We start from the raw sequence: 13,544 nt of genomic DNA on the forward strand, positions 1-13,544 counted from the left end.
AGAAGCGAACAATAAATAAATTGTAATGATTATCATGAAAATCGATTATTGTGTGTAAACGTTTATATTTTTGTCTTCACTTACAATTCCAAAAAGCAATAGCGTCGTCGAAGTAAAAGTTTCTTCTTTGCATTTACATGAGGCATAACGATTTTACGTACAGAATACGAGCCTCTTTTTTTCTTTTTTCGTTTACATATTTTTTTTTCCTTCTGTTTTAGCATACATTGGGTATTCCTTGTGAGTGTGTATTTTCGATGGTGAGGCTCCAAAGAGTTTCTGTTTGTGTATGTTGTGAATGTGTGTGTGCATTGGTGAGCGCGTGAGTGTGAGCATGTGTGCGTGTGGGGGCAGGAGGGGGACGAGGGATATAAAGGTGAGAAAGTTAGCATTCGAGGCAGTTTAGTTTTAACTTTGTGAAACAATCTGTTTGGAATTGAATCAGACAGCCACGGCGAAGAACTTACAAAAATGAACAGATTCTGTGTACTCGTCGTCGTGCTCGGCGCACTCTCCTCATCCGGTACGTAGTAAAAACAAAATACATATATCCAATAACAAAACACTCATCGACAAAAGAAAAATCACTCAATCGGTATTATCATCATCAAGATCATCAATTTAAAGAAAGTGCATTTATTTGATTTAGTGCACTCTCCATAAGTGTGCCATGTAAAATCTCGCGCCGGAGGAAATTTCTAATTTTCACATTCTCGATTGGAAACGGTTTTTTCTTTCTTCCCCTTTTCTCATTCTCTAATTTTTATTTTCTTCAAGTACATTTTAATTTCTTTTAAATTATTCTTCCTCGAAAACGCAAATTTAATTACGCAATCGCATAAGGAAATTCGCACTTTTCATTGTCTTTTTCTTCTTCAATCGTTTAGTATACATTCCTTACAATTACACAAAACAATCAGAAAACAAATTCAATCAAAGTCAACAGCAAATGTCCGATATTTTCATTACTAAATCTCAAATAAAATTCAAATTTCACAAATCGCGTACATTTGGTTGCCTATAATAAAAATTATTACATCTTCCAAAAAAATGCACTTATTTCAATTTTATTTCGTTTATTTTCTATTTGCATTTACAATTTAAAAAGAAAACACGAGTGATTTTAACATATACAAGAAGTATTACGAAACAACGCGGAAACCTCCTTGCATATTTATTATTTATATAATGTCGTATCTAAATATGTCTTTCAATTTAATCCTAATTAAGTGTAAATATGATTTTCATATTTACGTAATTTCATCAATTTCCTTTATAATTTATTAAATTTAATTATTAATCAATTTTGCGATCATTTCATTAAACGTAATTTTATTTCTCTATATTATTATTATTATAATGATGAATATTGTTTTATATAAATTAATTGAAAGTTTTCACCTTACCAGACGATCAAAAAATATATATATATAAATGTGTATTAATGCGAGATTGAAATTGCCGTCAATTAAATTTTCAATTTGCTTGCGCAATTTCGCCGACTGCGATTGAATAACTAATTGAATCTCCTTGCGCGACGGTAAAGGTAAACAATTTCTCGGAATTCTCTGATTATTTAATGCTTAAATAAATTAAAAAAAACAAACAACTAATTATTGAATGTGTCGCAAAAGGAACAAATATGCTGGACCAAAACAAACGGACATAGTTTGTATCAGCTGATTAGAGATTTGCATAAGAAAATGTTTATTAATCGATGAAAAAATTTCTAAAAATCGTTGCGTAACGCGAACGCGCGTGCTTCCTCCACCTCACCGCGCCGAAGATATTACGTGGAGCGGAGAGAAAGTATTGCGTAAGACGTGTCTCAGAAGGAGAGAATTAAACGGCTAAAGACGACCAAAAGAAGAAGAGGGAAATAAAAATAACAAAAACAAAGCAAAAGTGGAATTGGATAATTTCACGCTAGATGTAATCTTTTACGGTTTTTAGACGACGATCTTTGCGGATTTCCGTTCGGATTTCCATCTTCCCTTCTTGCAGATTTAACTTGTTCTTGCTGATTGAAATTGTACCTAGGTAGAAAGTGCAAGCGAACGCGAGCGGACGACCTTAACCCACACCAATTCTCGCTTTTTAAAATGTAAATCCCGAGCGGCTGTGGCGGTGGCGGCGGCGGTGCAAGAGAAAATGCGGTTTTGGGTGCGGTTTCCAACAGCGCCTTCCCTTTTTATTTTATTTTATTTTTTTTCTTGTGTACATGTTATGTACACCGTACGCGGCCCGCGGAATTTGCAAAACGAGACCCGAAGTTGCGGGATTTGCGTACACCCGAAGAGTTTGTTTGCCGTTTGCCAGGTTGAAGGAACTTTATGTGGAACGCAGAAGACTTTTCCGAATCCGAATCCAAATCCGAATCTCCTCCGCCGTGAAAAACAATCGTCGAACAATTGATGAAAATCGAGCGACACTTTCATCGCGCCGATTGGCCGCCGATGGATCCGCAAAGAGATCAATTTGAATTGCTAATCGTGCGGTTATTACCGATGCAAATGCTGACATTTAGAACGTTTTTCATGGACACAGTGATTTGCTGTGTGTTTTCTATTCCATATTTCCATTTTGCATCGGTTCTTTATCTCCCTCATCACCAAGCATACACTTGATCTACAAACAGCATTAACTCAATTTCAAGTTGCTTCTGTTAAATTTTAAGATAATAAAATTTTCTTTATGAATGAAAATCTTCAATGGTATTTTTTGTTGTTGTACAGCTTTAGCTCAGGAAAACTTCAAATGCCCGGACGACTTCGGCTTCTACCCACATCACGTCTCCTGCGATAAGTACTGGAAGTGCGACAACAACGTCGCCGAGCTGAAGACCTGCGGAAACGGTTTGGCCTTCGACGCGGGCGACTCGAAATTCTTGACCGAAAACTGCGATTACATCCACAACGTCGAGTGCGGCGAGAGGACGAAATTGGAAGATCCGATCTCCTCCACTCACTGCGAAAGGCTGTACGGCATCTTCGCCGATGAGGCCAAATGCGACGTCTTCTGGAACTGCTGGAACGGAGAGGCCTCCAGGTACCAATGCTCCCCCGGACTCGCCTACGATCGCGAATCTCGTGTCTGCATGTGGGCCGATCAAGTAACCGAGTGCAGAAACGAAGGTAATTGTATTTGCAACTGCAGATGAGTGGACGTTAGATGCTGATGGATTGTTTTGGTTTTGAGCAGAAGTTGCCGGAGGATTCGCTTGCCCAGCCGCCGGTGAGGTCACGAACTCTGGATCGTTCTCCCGTCACGCTCATCCGGATGATTGCCGCAAGTACTACATCTGCTTGGAGGGTGTAGCCCGCGAGTACGGATGCCCGATCGGAACCGTCTTCAAGATCGGAGACTCCGACGGTACCGGAAACTGCGAAGACCCAGAAGATGTTCCCGGATGGTAAGTTATCATCGTCTCTACCCAATAAGAAAACATTAGTTTTAACACTAACTAGGTATATATATAACTTCCTGCACGCACTCTAACTGTTTTACGTTGTCGGGCTGAGGCTTCTATCTACCTCTTTCTATCTCTTTCAATTACACTCACACACAATCACTCACTCAATCAACGTTCAATAGTTACATGATACAATTCTCATTGAAAACAAACAAACAAACAAAAGCCCACACTAAGAGACATACACGCACATCCACAACAGACACCCCCTTTTGGTTTTCTCTGTTTTTTGATTTTGTCCCGCTCCCCCTTTTTCGCAGCGAGGATTACTACGGCGACTTGGATCTGAAGAGCATCCGCAAGAGCGAACTTTTGGCCGGTTTGCATAGCAGCTCCTCCAAAGGGGCCAACGTAGGAAACAAGGCATCTAAACCCCGTCCAGTACAGTCTCGTAGCGCCCCCGCCCCTTCTACTTCTTCAGACGCTGATCACTAAACCACTTCTTCTAAAATTAATTAATTAATAATAATAATAGTAGTAATGCAACAGCAACAAAAAAAACATCAACCACAACAGACAAAAAAAAAACTGAAAAGAAAGAAAAAACAACAACTTTTAACAGATCTACACTCGTTTCGACCAGATTACTTATATAATTAATTACTTTATTTTTGTTAATATCTTTTCGTTACCCATTGAGACTCACAACCACAACCTCCCCTCATTGTGCGGATCTGCTCGTCACGAATGCCTTTCTGTTCCTATTGAAAGAATTTTTTTTTCGATTTTTTTTTTAATTTTATATATATATTTTGTATAAGTTTGTGTATAGTCTAATTAACATTTGCGGTACAAAAAAATACTCTAAAACATGAGCTACTTAGCAGCAGCAGCGACGACGACGATGAAGATAATGATGATGAAGAAGAAGAAGAAGAAAATAATATGAACACTCTGTGAATATAAATAAATGTGTATTTTTACTGTTGATCCGTTTGACTCTTTTTTAATCACTCTACACGAAAACTTTCCTTTTTTTATATATATATAATTACTCTTGATACACATCGAATATATGAACGCACTTTTACGTGTCTCTGCATATATTTACAATATATATAAATAATTATTTATTTATACACACTGAAAGCACGACTTAACTTTTTCTACTTTTCCACGTAAATAATAATTGTAACAATAATATGTGTTTTTTATGTTGTCCATGTAACGAAGTAATAAGATTACGAAGAGATTTCTTCACTTAATCTATATATAATTTTATATTGTTTGTATATTTGATCTGATTTATCTTTCTTTTGTCCAGCGAGGATTATTACAAAGACGTAGACTTGAAGGCCCTCAAGCGATTAGGATATTGATATCCCTTTGAGGAGAGTGAGTGAAAGATGTATTGGAATCAGGGGACACGCTGTTTCACGTGTTAAGAGAAAAAGATACAAAAAAAATAAATATATAAATAATAATAATTATAAATGAAGACGTTGAATTTGTTAGTTGTGTACAATATGTTGTAATTTATTTATTTACATAAGATATTATTTTTTAATTAATAATAATAATAAAAAAGACTATCAACATTAAAATTTTTTTATTTTATTTCCACTAGTAACATTTTAATTACTCTATTATAGTTTCCGAGAAAATCACTAAAATGTTTTTTTGAACTTGAATTACAGCAAAATGGATGAAATTGAGGCGAGTATTAACCACTGTTAATGAACAGTTAATACTCGCCACAATCCCCAAAACGTCCAGTTTTCATATGTATTGTTTGGATTCATTCAATTTATTATAGTTTTCGAGAAAATCAATGAAATGTGAAAACACTGCTTTTTCGAGCATTTTTCTAACTTTGAACGCGTATTACAGCCATACGGATAAATCCACAGTAATATATCAATACTCGCTAGATTCCCCAAACATTAAGATTTCATATGCATCTTTTGGATTCATTCTATCTATTATAGTTTTCCAGAAAATCAATGAAATGTGAAAACACTGCTTTTTTTTATTTTTTTCAACTTTGAACGCGAATTACAACCATAAGGATAGAACCACAGTAATATATCAATATTTGCTAGATTCCCCAAACATTCAGGTTTCATATGCATCTTTTGGATTCATTCTATCTATTATAATTTTTCAGAAATTCAATGAAATGTGAAAACACTGCTTTTTGAAGACTCAAAGTTTTGATGGTTCACAAAAAATATACTAGAGGGCACAATTTTCAATATTTTGGAATTTTGCCCGTTTTCCATCATCTGCTCCATGTCATTTGCTATTGTTGTTGTTGAAGTTATTCGAAGTGATTTTTAAACAGTTCAACTAGAAGACAAACCATGGATGTATTAAAAGCAGAGTTGGCTAAGAAGAGGAAAATGTTGGAGGACATGAACTTGATTGTAAGTTGATGAAAACATAATTTTTCGATTGTTTCATAAAACTAACCTTAAAATTTGCAGAGTACAAATAAAAAATATTTCAAGAGAGGAGATTTGATTGCAAAAGAAGCGGAGGAATATCATAATCAATGCGGGACCAACTTCAAAGAGTCTGCAAAGAGTGAAGAAAATGAAAATAAAGGTTTGTTTTTATTGTTTCATTTTCTATTTCCAATAACTAGAATTTTATTGTATTCGCAGTGTATTCGAGCAGCGAAGTGGACAGTTCCGAAGCGAATGTGTTGCCTAGGCAAGAGGTTATCAGCAGACTCAGAGATAGGTCAGAGCCAATCTCGCTTTTCGGAGAATCTGAGCTGGATGCATTCAGGAGGTTGAGGCGTTGCGAGATATTGGAACCGGAAGTTAATAAGGTGAGTAAACTGCGATTAAGTTTATTAGAACATTGTTAAAATTATATGTGTTTCTTCAGGGATTCAGGAATGATTTTCAAGAAGCCATGGAGCAGGTGGATCAGGAATATCTGGATGAATTGATTTCTGGAGCTGGCTCGAACAAGAACAAGGATGCTTCAGAGAACAAAAGCCAGGAGGAGGAACTGAAGAGTTATGATGAAATAAAGGAGATGGCTGTGAAGATGGGAAAAGGTGACCGGGACCATGACATGAATGTAATCATGAAATTCCTCGAGGTAAGAACTCAAACCATATTTTTATTTTCCTGAGACATGTACGGCGGTGGTGGACACTGTTGATGTTGTTGTGCTTCGACATATGTAGGTGGACTAGGATTACCTGGAAAACATTGATGTTAGTGAAACATTTAAAGTAATTGCAATTGCTTACCATCTGGTGAAAAGACAGGGTTTGTGTGATTGGTATTGACTAAAACAACTGGGATGTGTGCAGTAACCACAAGACCTTTAATGGAAAACATTTTGTTGGTTAAATATGACTGTGCTATCTCGCATATATTTACCGCTATCACTGATCATTTTTCCGAGCTTTCTGATTTTGTAAACGTTGTAGCAGTTGGCGAAGATGAAGAAACCAATACCAACGACCATAACTGATGAAAATATTACCAACTCCATGTTTTTTTCGTTCTATCCAATAATGAAACGCACGGACAAGTATTTCTTTGTGTAATTCAATATCTCCTATATTGTCACTATCTTGATTGGTTTTGCTTTTACCTGATAAATGGTTCACTTATCTGTTTTTGCGTTATTGCTATCTCGATTGAATTACGTCAGGAAATCCATCTGTACTGTACATGTTTATTGTTTTTCCATTATCTTTCGTCGAAATTTAGAGAGATTTTATTAATTATTAATCTTTTATACTAAATATATTATCTAGCATGATGCAGATAATCATCAGGAGAGTTTCTGAGAATTAGATTATTCTCAATACACGTAATTCTTTCTAGAATTATACCTATTTGGATTTCTGTTAGTTTTATCAAGTGTTCAAAAAAAACATTGGAAATTTACTAATTTAACTAACATTTTATGTTGGTCTTAACATTAAAATTTGGAGGAATATTACAAAAAAAAGATGGAAATAATATAGATTTTCTAAAAGATGTAAACAATTGATATCAGAATATTTTAATGATTACACATGTTTCGTTTTGTACATTGTTTCTCGGAATTGCGCTTCAAAACCGCAATGAAGTATCTGAAAAACAAGTAAATGTTTCATTTATTTTATTGGAAGATATGTTTAGCATATAATTTACCGAGGTTGATGTTATTATGGATGTTTTCCGTGGTCATAGTTGGTGGAATTATGTTCACTATCCTTCCATTCCATCCCAATACGAAATGGTAACCTGTTTTTGAATCGGAAATAGAATTATTACGAAAAATGAAAGTTAATCTCGTTTATGGATGAGATCCTTTTTTGAATTACCTTGATCGATCAACTTCCTGATGGATTTCTCGCGTCTGTTTGCTGCAACAATAATCATAATCCCAAATATGATCATAAACACCGGCATAATCGAGAAATACACAATCATATTTATTTATTTATATTTTTCCGCACACGAATCTGTTCTTTTCCAACTGAGCTATTAAAACGCTAAAAGTATAAATCTATTATCTACAATCGAATTCTAGATAATAATAAGATAACTAAATATATATTGGTATGCAACCATACACACTTTATTTATAACATTTTAACAATATTAATTATTAGTAGAAACCATAGAAAGTGCAGGACTTATTAGGTTTCTTAATGAAGTTATTAAAGATAATTTGAAAGTGGTTTTGAATTTTAAATTACTAAATGAATGTTTTTACTTTCAGTTGCTTTTGAAAATGTGGCAAGTTTAATTGCAAACTTGAGAATTAGATTGTTCTCAATACACGAAATTCTTTCTAGAATAATAGCTATTTGGATTTCTGTTAGTTTTGTCAAGTATCAAGTGATTGTGGCATGGGTATAACATGAAAAAACATTGGAAATTTACTAATTTAATTAACATTTTAAGTTGGAGGAATATTACAAAAAAAAGATGGAAATAATATAGTTTTCCTAAAAGATGTAAACAATTGATATCAGAATATTTTAATGATCAGATAAGTTATTACACATGTTTCGTTTTGTACATTGTTTCTCGGAGTTGCGCTTCAAAACCGCAATGAAGTATCTGAAAAAGAGTAAATGTTTCATTTATTTTATTAGAAGATATGTTTAGCATATTATTTACCGTAGTTGATGTTATTATACATGTTTTCCGTGGTCATAGTTGGTGGAATTATGTTCACTATCCTTCCATTCCATCCCAATACGAAATGGTAACCTGTTTTTGAAATGGAAATATTATGAGAAATGAAAGTTATTCTCGTTTATGGACGAGATCCTTTTTTGAAATAGATTAATTACCTTGGTCAATCAACTTCCTGATGGATTTCTCGCGTCTGTTTGCTGCCACAATAATGATAATCCCACATATGAACATAATCACCGGCATAACAGTTATATACAGAATCATATTTATTTATTTATATTTTCCGCACACGAATTTGTTCTTTTGTACAACTGAGCTATTAAAACACTAATAGTATAAATGTATTATCTACAATCGAATTATAGATAATAATAATAAGATAACAAAATATATTTTGTATGAAACCGTACACACGTTATTTATAATATTTTAACGAAATTAATTATGAGTAGAAACCATAGAAAATGCAGGACTTAGTAGGTTTTCTTAATGGAGTTTTATAAAAGATAATTGGAAAGTGGTTTTTAATTTTAAAATAAGTAATAATAATACTTTTATATTTATTGGTATATTGAAATTTAAATCACTAAATGAATGTTCTTATTTTCAGTTGCTATTGAAAATGTGGCAAGATCAATTGCAAACTCGGTCCGCACAAGAGAAACGAGGAACCAAAGGAAAACTGGCCGGGGCCACCTGTACCCAGACCCAAGTCTACCTGAAACCGCTGCTGAGGAAGCTACGCACGCACACGCTGCCAGAGGACATCTCGGACAGTCTCACAGAGATCGTACAGCATCTGCTCAATAGAAACTATTTAAAAGCGAGCGATGCCTATCTGCAGATGGCCATAGGAAACGCACCGTGGCCCATCGGTGTAACTATGGTGGGTATCCACGCTCGTACCGGCCGAGAGAAGATCTTCTCCAAAAACGTGGCGCACGTGATGAACGACGAGACCCAGAGGAAGTACATTCAAGCGTTGAAACGATTGATGACCAAATGCCAGGAGTACTTCCCCACGGATCCGTCCAGGTGCGTCGAATACGCGGCACCATCCACTAGCAACTGATTACTGCCCTCCAAGTTGATCGGCCCTCTTGGCGGAGGCCTCCACGGCATTCATAATTGATCCCCTACAAACATTTATTATTACTCCTTAGGATTGCGATCTTAAACGAATCGCTTTACCTGACGCGACCCCTCTCAAGTTCATGCATTCCCGCGATGGTCGTTCCACCGGCCGAGCAAACTTCATCCTTCAATTGACCCGTATGTTTGTTAGTCTCCAATACCATTTTGGCTGCACCCATTACAGTCTGAGCTGCGAATTTCGAGGCCATCGCCCTGTGCATTCCCATACGCACTCCGCCATCTGATAGGGCTTCGATCATTAAATAGACGAAAGCCGGTCCGCCACCGGATAACGCTCCAACAGCGTTTATGATATTCTCGGGAACCCTGTGACAGATTCCCGTTGCTTCCAGTATAGCTCTGACTATCATCAAATCGTGCTCAGTGACTCCGTGACCTGGACAGAATGCCGTGCAACCAGCACCAACCATCATCGGGGTGTTAGGCATTAAGCGCACGACGCGCGCCCCCTCGAAACAGGACAACATCTATCAAATAAGAATAATTGTAAATAATTTAGAAGAAGAAAAAAATAGATGTATTAAAAACAAAACACCTTCTCTAATTTAGATATCTTATAACCAGCCAATATGGATAAAAACAGTTTGTTCTTGATATTAGCTGCATGTGGACTCTTCTCTATATTCTTTATAGCTTCTGGTAATATGTGAGGTTTCACAGCAAGAAATACAACATCTGATATTTCCATAATCTCTGCGTTGTCAGTGCTCACACAAGCACCCATCTCTTTCCATACATCCAAATTTTTAATGTAGGGACTTGAAACATTTACTTGATTAGGCTGTATCAGACCTATAGAAAGACATTGATTAGGCATTTGTTAGACAATTTCTTAAAAGTCGTACATTTATTCACAATTCCCTTGAAAATAGCTTTAGCCATATTTCCATCCCCTATGAAACCTATCTTCTCTTCAACACAGGAGAGCCTCTCAATTGGCTCATCTTCACAATTATTTTTAGGCGTTACATAAAACGTCCTACAACTAAAAAAAACTTTGCAGACCATTACTTGTTTATAACATATTAATTTACCTTAATATTAGATGAGGTCTTTTCATTAACTTCAACATTTTTCCTGAAGCTGATTATTTCACTGTCAATTGTATAACAATCATAACCAAAGAACTGAATCGCCAATAAATCTTGTAATAATAAAGATGAAATCTTAATTGGGACAGTTTCAAATCGAGTTTAATGTAATTCAATGTAACTAATTTTGCTGTTGAAAGTTGTAAATAATTTAAAGAGTTCAAAAATATTTAAAATTTTCCAATTTCAATGATGCCAACCAATGTTATATGTGACATTGGCAGTCCCGTCTGTCAGTGTCAAGTGGTAATATAATTACTTAACCTGTTTTTGAAAAGCTGCTTGTCGTTAGGTCGTTGAAGGTATTTAATTTTTGAATTTCGAAGATGACTTCGGAAGGAACCAAACGGTTCGAGGAGCTGAAGATCGGCTTTATCGGCGGCGGTAATATGGCAAAGGCTATAGCGGGAGGCATCGTCAAGAAAGGTGTGTCCAATTGCGTCTTTAATTCTTTCAATTAGCATTAATTATTTAAATTTATGCCGAAGGTTTGCTGTCGTACTCGCAGATCTACGTCTCGGGGCCGCGCATGCATAGCTTAGAGTCCTGGCAGTCGCAGGGCGCTAACGTTTACACGGACAACGGCACCGTCTGCGAGATCTGCGATGTGATCTTCTTGTCGGTCAAACCGCACATCTTGCCTGAAGCGATGGCGAATATCTGCATGAACAGTAGACACAAGATACGAAGCAAGTTGTTCGTCAGCATCATAGCTGGCATCAAGCTGGAGGCGTTGGAAAATGTGCGTGTTATACTAGTTTTGTTTTTTTGTGTTTTCTCTCTAATAGATGCGCTTCAATCGAAACTAATGCTAATGTTTTAGCTTTTCAGGAGCTTCGACTCTTGCCGCATCATTCGAACCATGCCGAATACGCCGATGATGGTGGGCGAGGGTTGCACCGTCTATTGCCCTGGAGAGGGAGCAACGGAGAATGATGTTAAAATAGTTAGAACCATTCTGGAGGCTCTTGGAATTTGCTACATGGTACCTGAAGGCATGATCGACGCTATCGGAGCTTTGGCTGGTAGCGGTCCTGCTTTTGTAAGTTATCGTGCGCGTTGCAATAGAATCCTATTACAACTATTATATTCTTTATTAGGCATATTTAATGATCGAGGCGATGTCTGACGGAGGCGTTAAAATGGGAATTCCACGAGCGATGGCAACACAATTCGCTGCACAAACCATGCTCGGAGCAGCCAAGATGGTGCTCGAGAGCGGAAAACACACCGGGGCGTTAAAGGACGAGGTCTGTTCACCTGGTGGTACTACAATCACAGGTGTTCATGCGCTTGAAAAGGGCGGAGTGAGGTAAACAATCTTTATATATATAATTGTTGAAATACGTCCGTTTTGATTCGTTTTATTACAGGGCGGCAATAATGGACGCTATAGAATGTGCGGCTACTAAATCCGCAGAACTAGGACGTAGACACGTCAGTTAAAAATCAAATTCTAGTATGAGGGCGGTTATTTTTGTGATTTTTATTATAGTAATATAAAATGGAATGTTACTATTGTTTCATCGATTACTACTTCATTAATCCTTTGATGATGTTCTCCAATTTAATGCAATCTGCGGCGAAGTTGCGAATTCCATCCGACAACTTCTCGGTTGCCATCTTATCTTCGTTCAGCATCCACCTGAATTTCTGTTCAGTCATGTCCAGCTTTTGCAAGGTACAATTGGCTGCGTCCTCTTTGCTCAATTTGGTTTCCAATTGATCTCCGCACTTTTCCAATTCACCCAGAAGTTTCGGGCTGATGGTAAGCAAATCGCATCCAGCCAAAGCCTTGATTTCCTCTGCAAAATAACAAATATTATAATTTAATTTACATTATTAATTTATCCTCTTTTTACCAATGTTTCTGAAAGAAGCGCCCATGACGACGGTCTTGTAACCGAACTTCTTATAATATTTATAAATCTTCGTAACCGAAACAACGCCTGGATCCTCCTCTCCTTTGTATGTTTTCTTATCGGTATTGGCGACATACCAATCCAAGATCCTGCCTACGAAAGGCGAGATTAGGGTGACGCCAGCTTCAGCGCAAGCTACAGCTTGAGCGAAGGAGAAGAGCAGTGTTAAATTGCAGTGGATTCTATTCCTCGCATAGTGCGAATTTTAACCTGATTTTAATAACAGGAGTTAACATATCAATTACAGACGATGAGAAGAGAAGTTCCGGATTGCGCGCAGCAAACCAGAGAAAATAAAGTATTTAGCACAGCTTCAGCATCTTCAGCACACATCTTCGTGAACTACATACATTTTCTTTCATTTTGTTTATCATTTGGAGCGAGGAGAAAGAAATAACGTCTTGAAATCACAAGCACAATCACATTTCAGTAATTTTCTCAAAAACTATAGAGATGTTTGTCCACTTACATAATAACTATAATATACGGGAATGTAGTGTTCGATGTAAAACCAGATAATATACTAAAAAGCAGCACTTTCACATTTCAGTGATTTTCTAGAAAACTATAATAGATTGAATGGATCCAGATGATACATATGAAAGTCGGATGTTAGGCTTTACATTGTCTTTTATGTTGTTTTTAATGTAATATATGTATTTCGTGGACTATTTTACATACATTTTCTTTATTTTTGTTTATCATTTGGAGCGAGCAGAAAGAAATAACGTCTTAAAAACCACCACAATCACATTTCAGTAAATTTCTCAAAAACTATAGAGATGTTTGTCCACTTGCA

General features: G+C 36.4%; 4 protein-coding genes and 1 pseudogene across 5 annotated transcripts; 3 read left to right on the forward strand and 2 right to left on the reverse strand.

Annotated features, from left to right (window-relative positions):
* The first annotated feature begins 384 nt into the window (after positions 1–384).
* Positions 385–4,923, forward strand: LOC108557069. 2 transcript variants are annotated; one of them, XM_017913464.1, is made up of 4 exons: positions 385–523; positions 2,736–3,134; positions 3,202–3,412; positions 4,737–4,923. In XM_017913464.1, the coding sequence occupies exons 1-4, from the start codon at positions 472–474 to the stop codon at positions 4,789–4,791; spliced, it is 717 nt and encodes a 238-aa protein (XP_017768953.1). In that variant the 5' UTR covers positions 385–471; the 3' UTR covers positions 4,792–4,923. The 2 variants fall into 2 exon arrangements, with proteins under 2 accessions (XP_017768953.1, XP_017768946.1); XM_017913457.1 differs by lacking the exon at positions 4,737–4,923 and adding an exon at positions 3,733–4,337.
* Positions 4,924–5,689: 766 nt separating this feature from the next.
* On the forward strand, positions 5,690–9,664 carry LOC108557187 (pre-mRNA-splicing factor 18). The gene is made up of 5 exons (XM_017913622.1): positions 5,690–5,838; positions 5,899–6,019; positions 6,079–6,248; positions 6,308–6,526; positions 9,188–9,664. Exons 1-5 carry the CDS (start codon positions 5,776–5,778, stop codon positions 9,647–9,649), a joined length of 1,035 nt encoding a protein of 344 aa, XP_017769111.1. The 5' UTR covers positions 5,690–5,775; the 3' UTR covers positions 9,650–9,664.
* Positions 9,624–10,864, reverse strand: LOC108557194 (pyrroline-5-carboxylate reductase-like). Its single transcript, XM_017913635.1, has 5 exons — positions 10,767–10,864; positions 10,578–10,717; positions 10,268–10,524; positions 9,769–10,199; positions 9,624–9,713 (listed from the first exon to the last, which is right to left on the reverse strand). Exons 1-5 carry the CDS (start codon positions 10,802–10,804, stop codon positions 9,650–9,652), a joined length of 930 nt encoding a protein of 309 aa, XP_017769124.1. The 5' UTR covers positions 10,805–10,864; the 3' UTR covers positions 9,624–9,649.
* Positions 10,865–11,046: 182 nt separating this feature from the next.
* LOC108557116 (pyrroline-5-carboxylate reductase-like) lies at positions 11,047–12,338 on the forward strand. Its single transcript, XM_017913521.1, has 5 exons — positions 11,047–11,249; positions 11,312–11,565; positions 11,647–11,865; positions 11,924–12,135; positions 12,197–12,338. Exons 1-5 carry the CDS (start codon positions 11,150–11,152, stop codon positions 12,267–12,269), a joined length of 858 nt encoding a protein of 285 aa, XP_017769010.1. The 5' UTR covers positions 11,047–11,149; the 3' UTR covers positions 12,270–12,338.
* LOC108557060 lies at positions 12,286–12,927 on the reverse strand (annotated as a pseudogene).
* Between the last annotated feature and the right edge of the window lie 617 nt (positions 12,928–13,544).

Source organism: Nicrophorus vespilloides, unplaced genomic scaffold (genome assembly GCF_001412225.1).
Source record: "Nicrophorus vespilloides isolate i.1.1-1 unplaced genomic scaffold, Nicve_v1.0, whole genome shotgun sequence".
Taxonomy (NCBI): Eukaryota; Metazoa; Arthropoda; class Insecta; order Coleoptera; family Silphidae; genus Nicrophorus; species Nicrophorus vespilloides.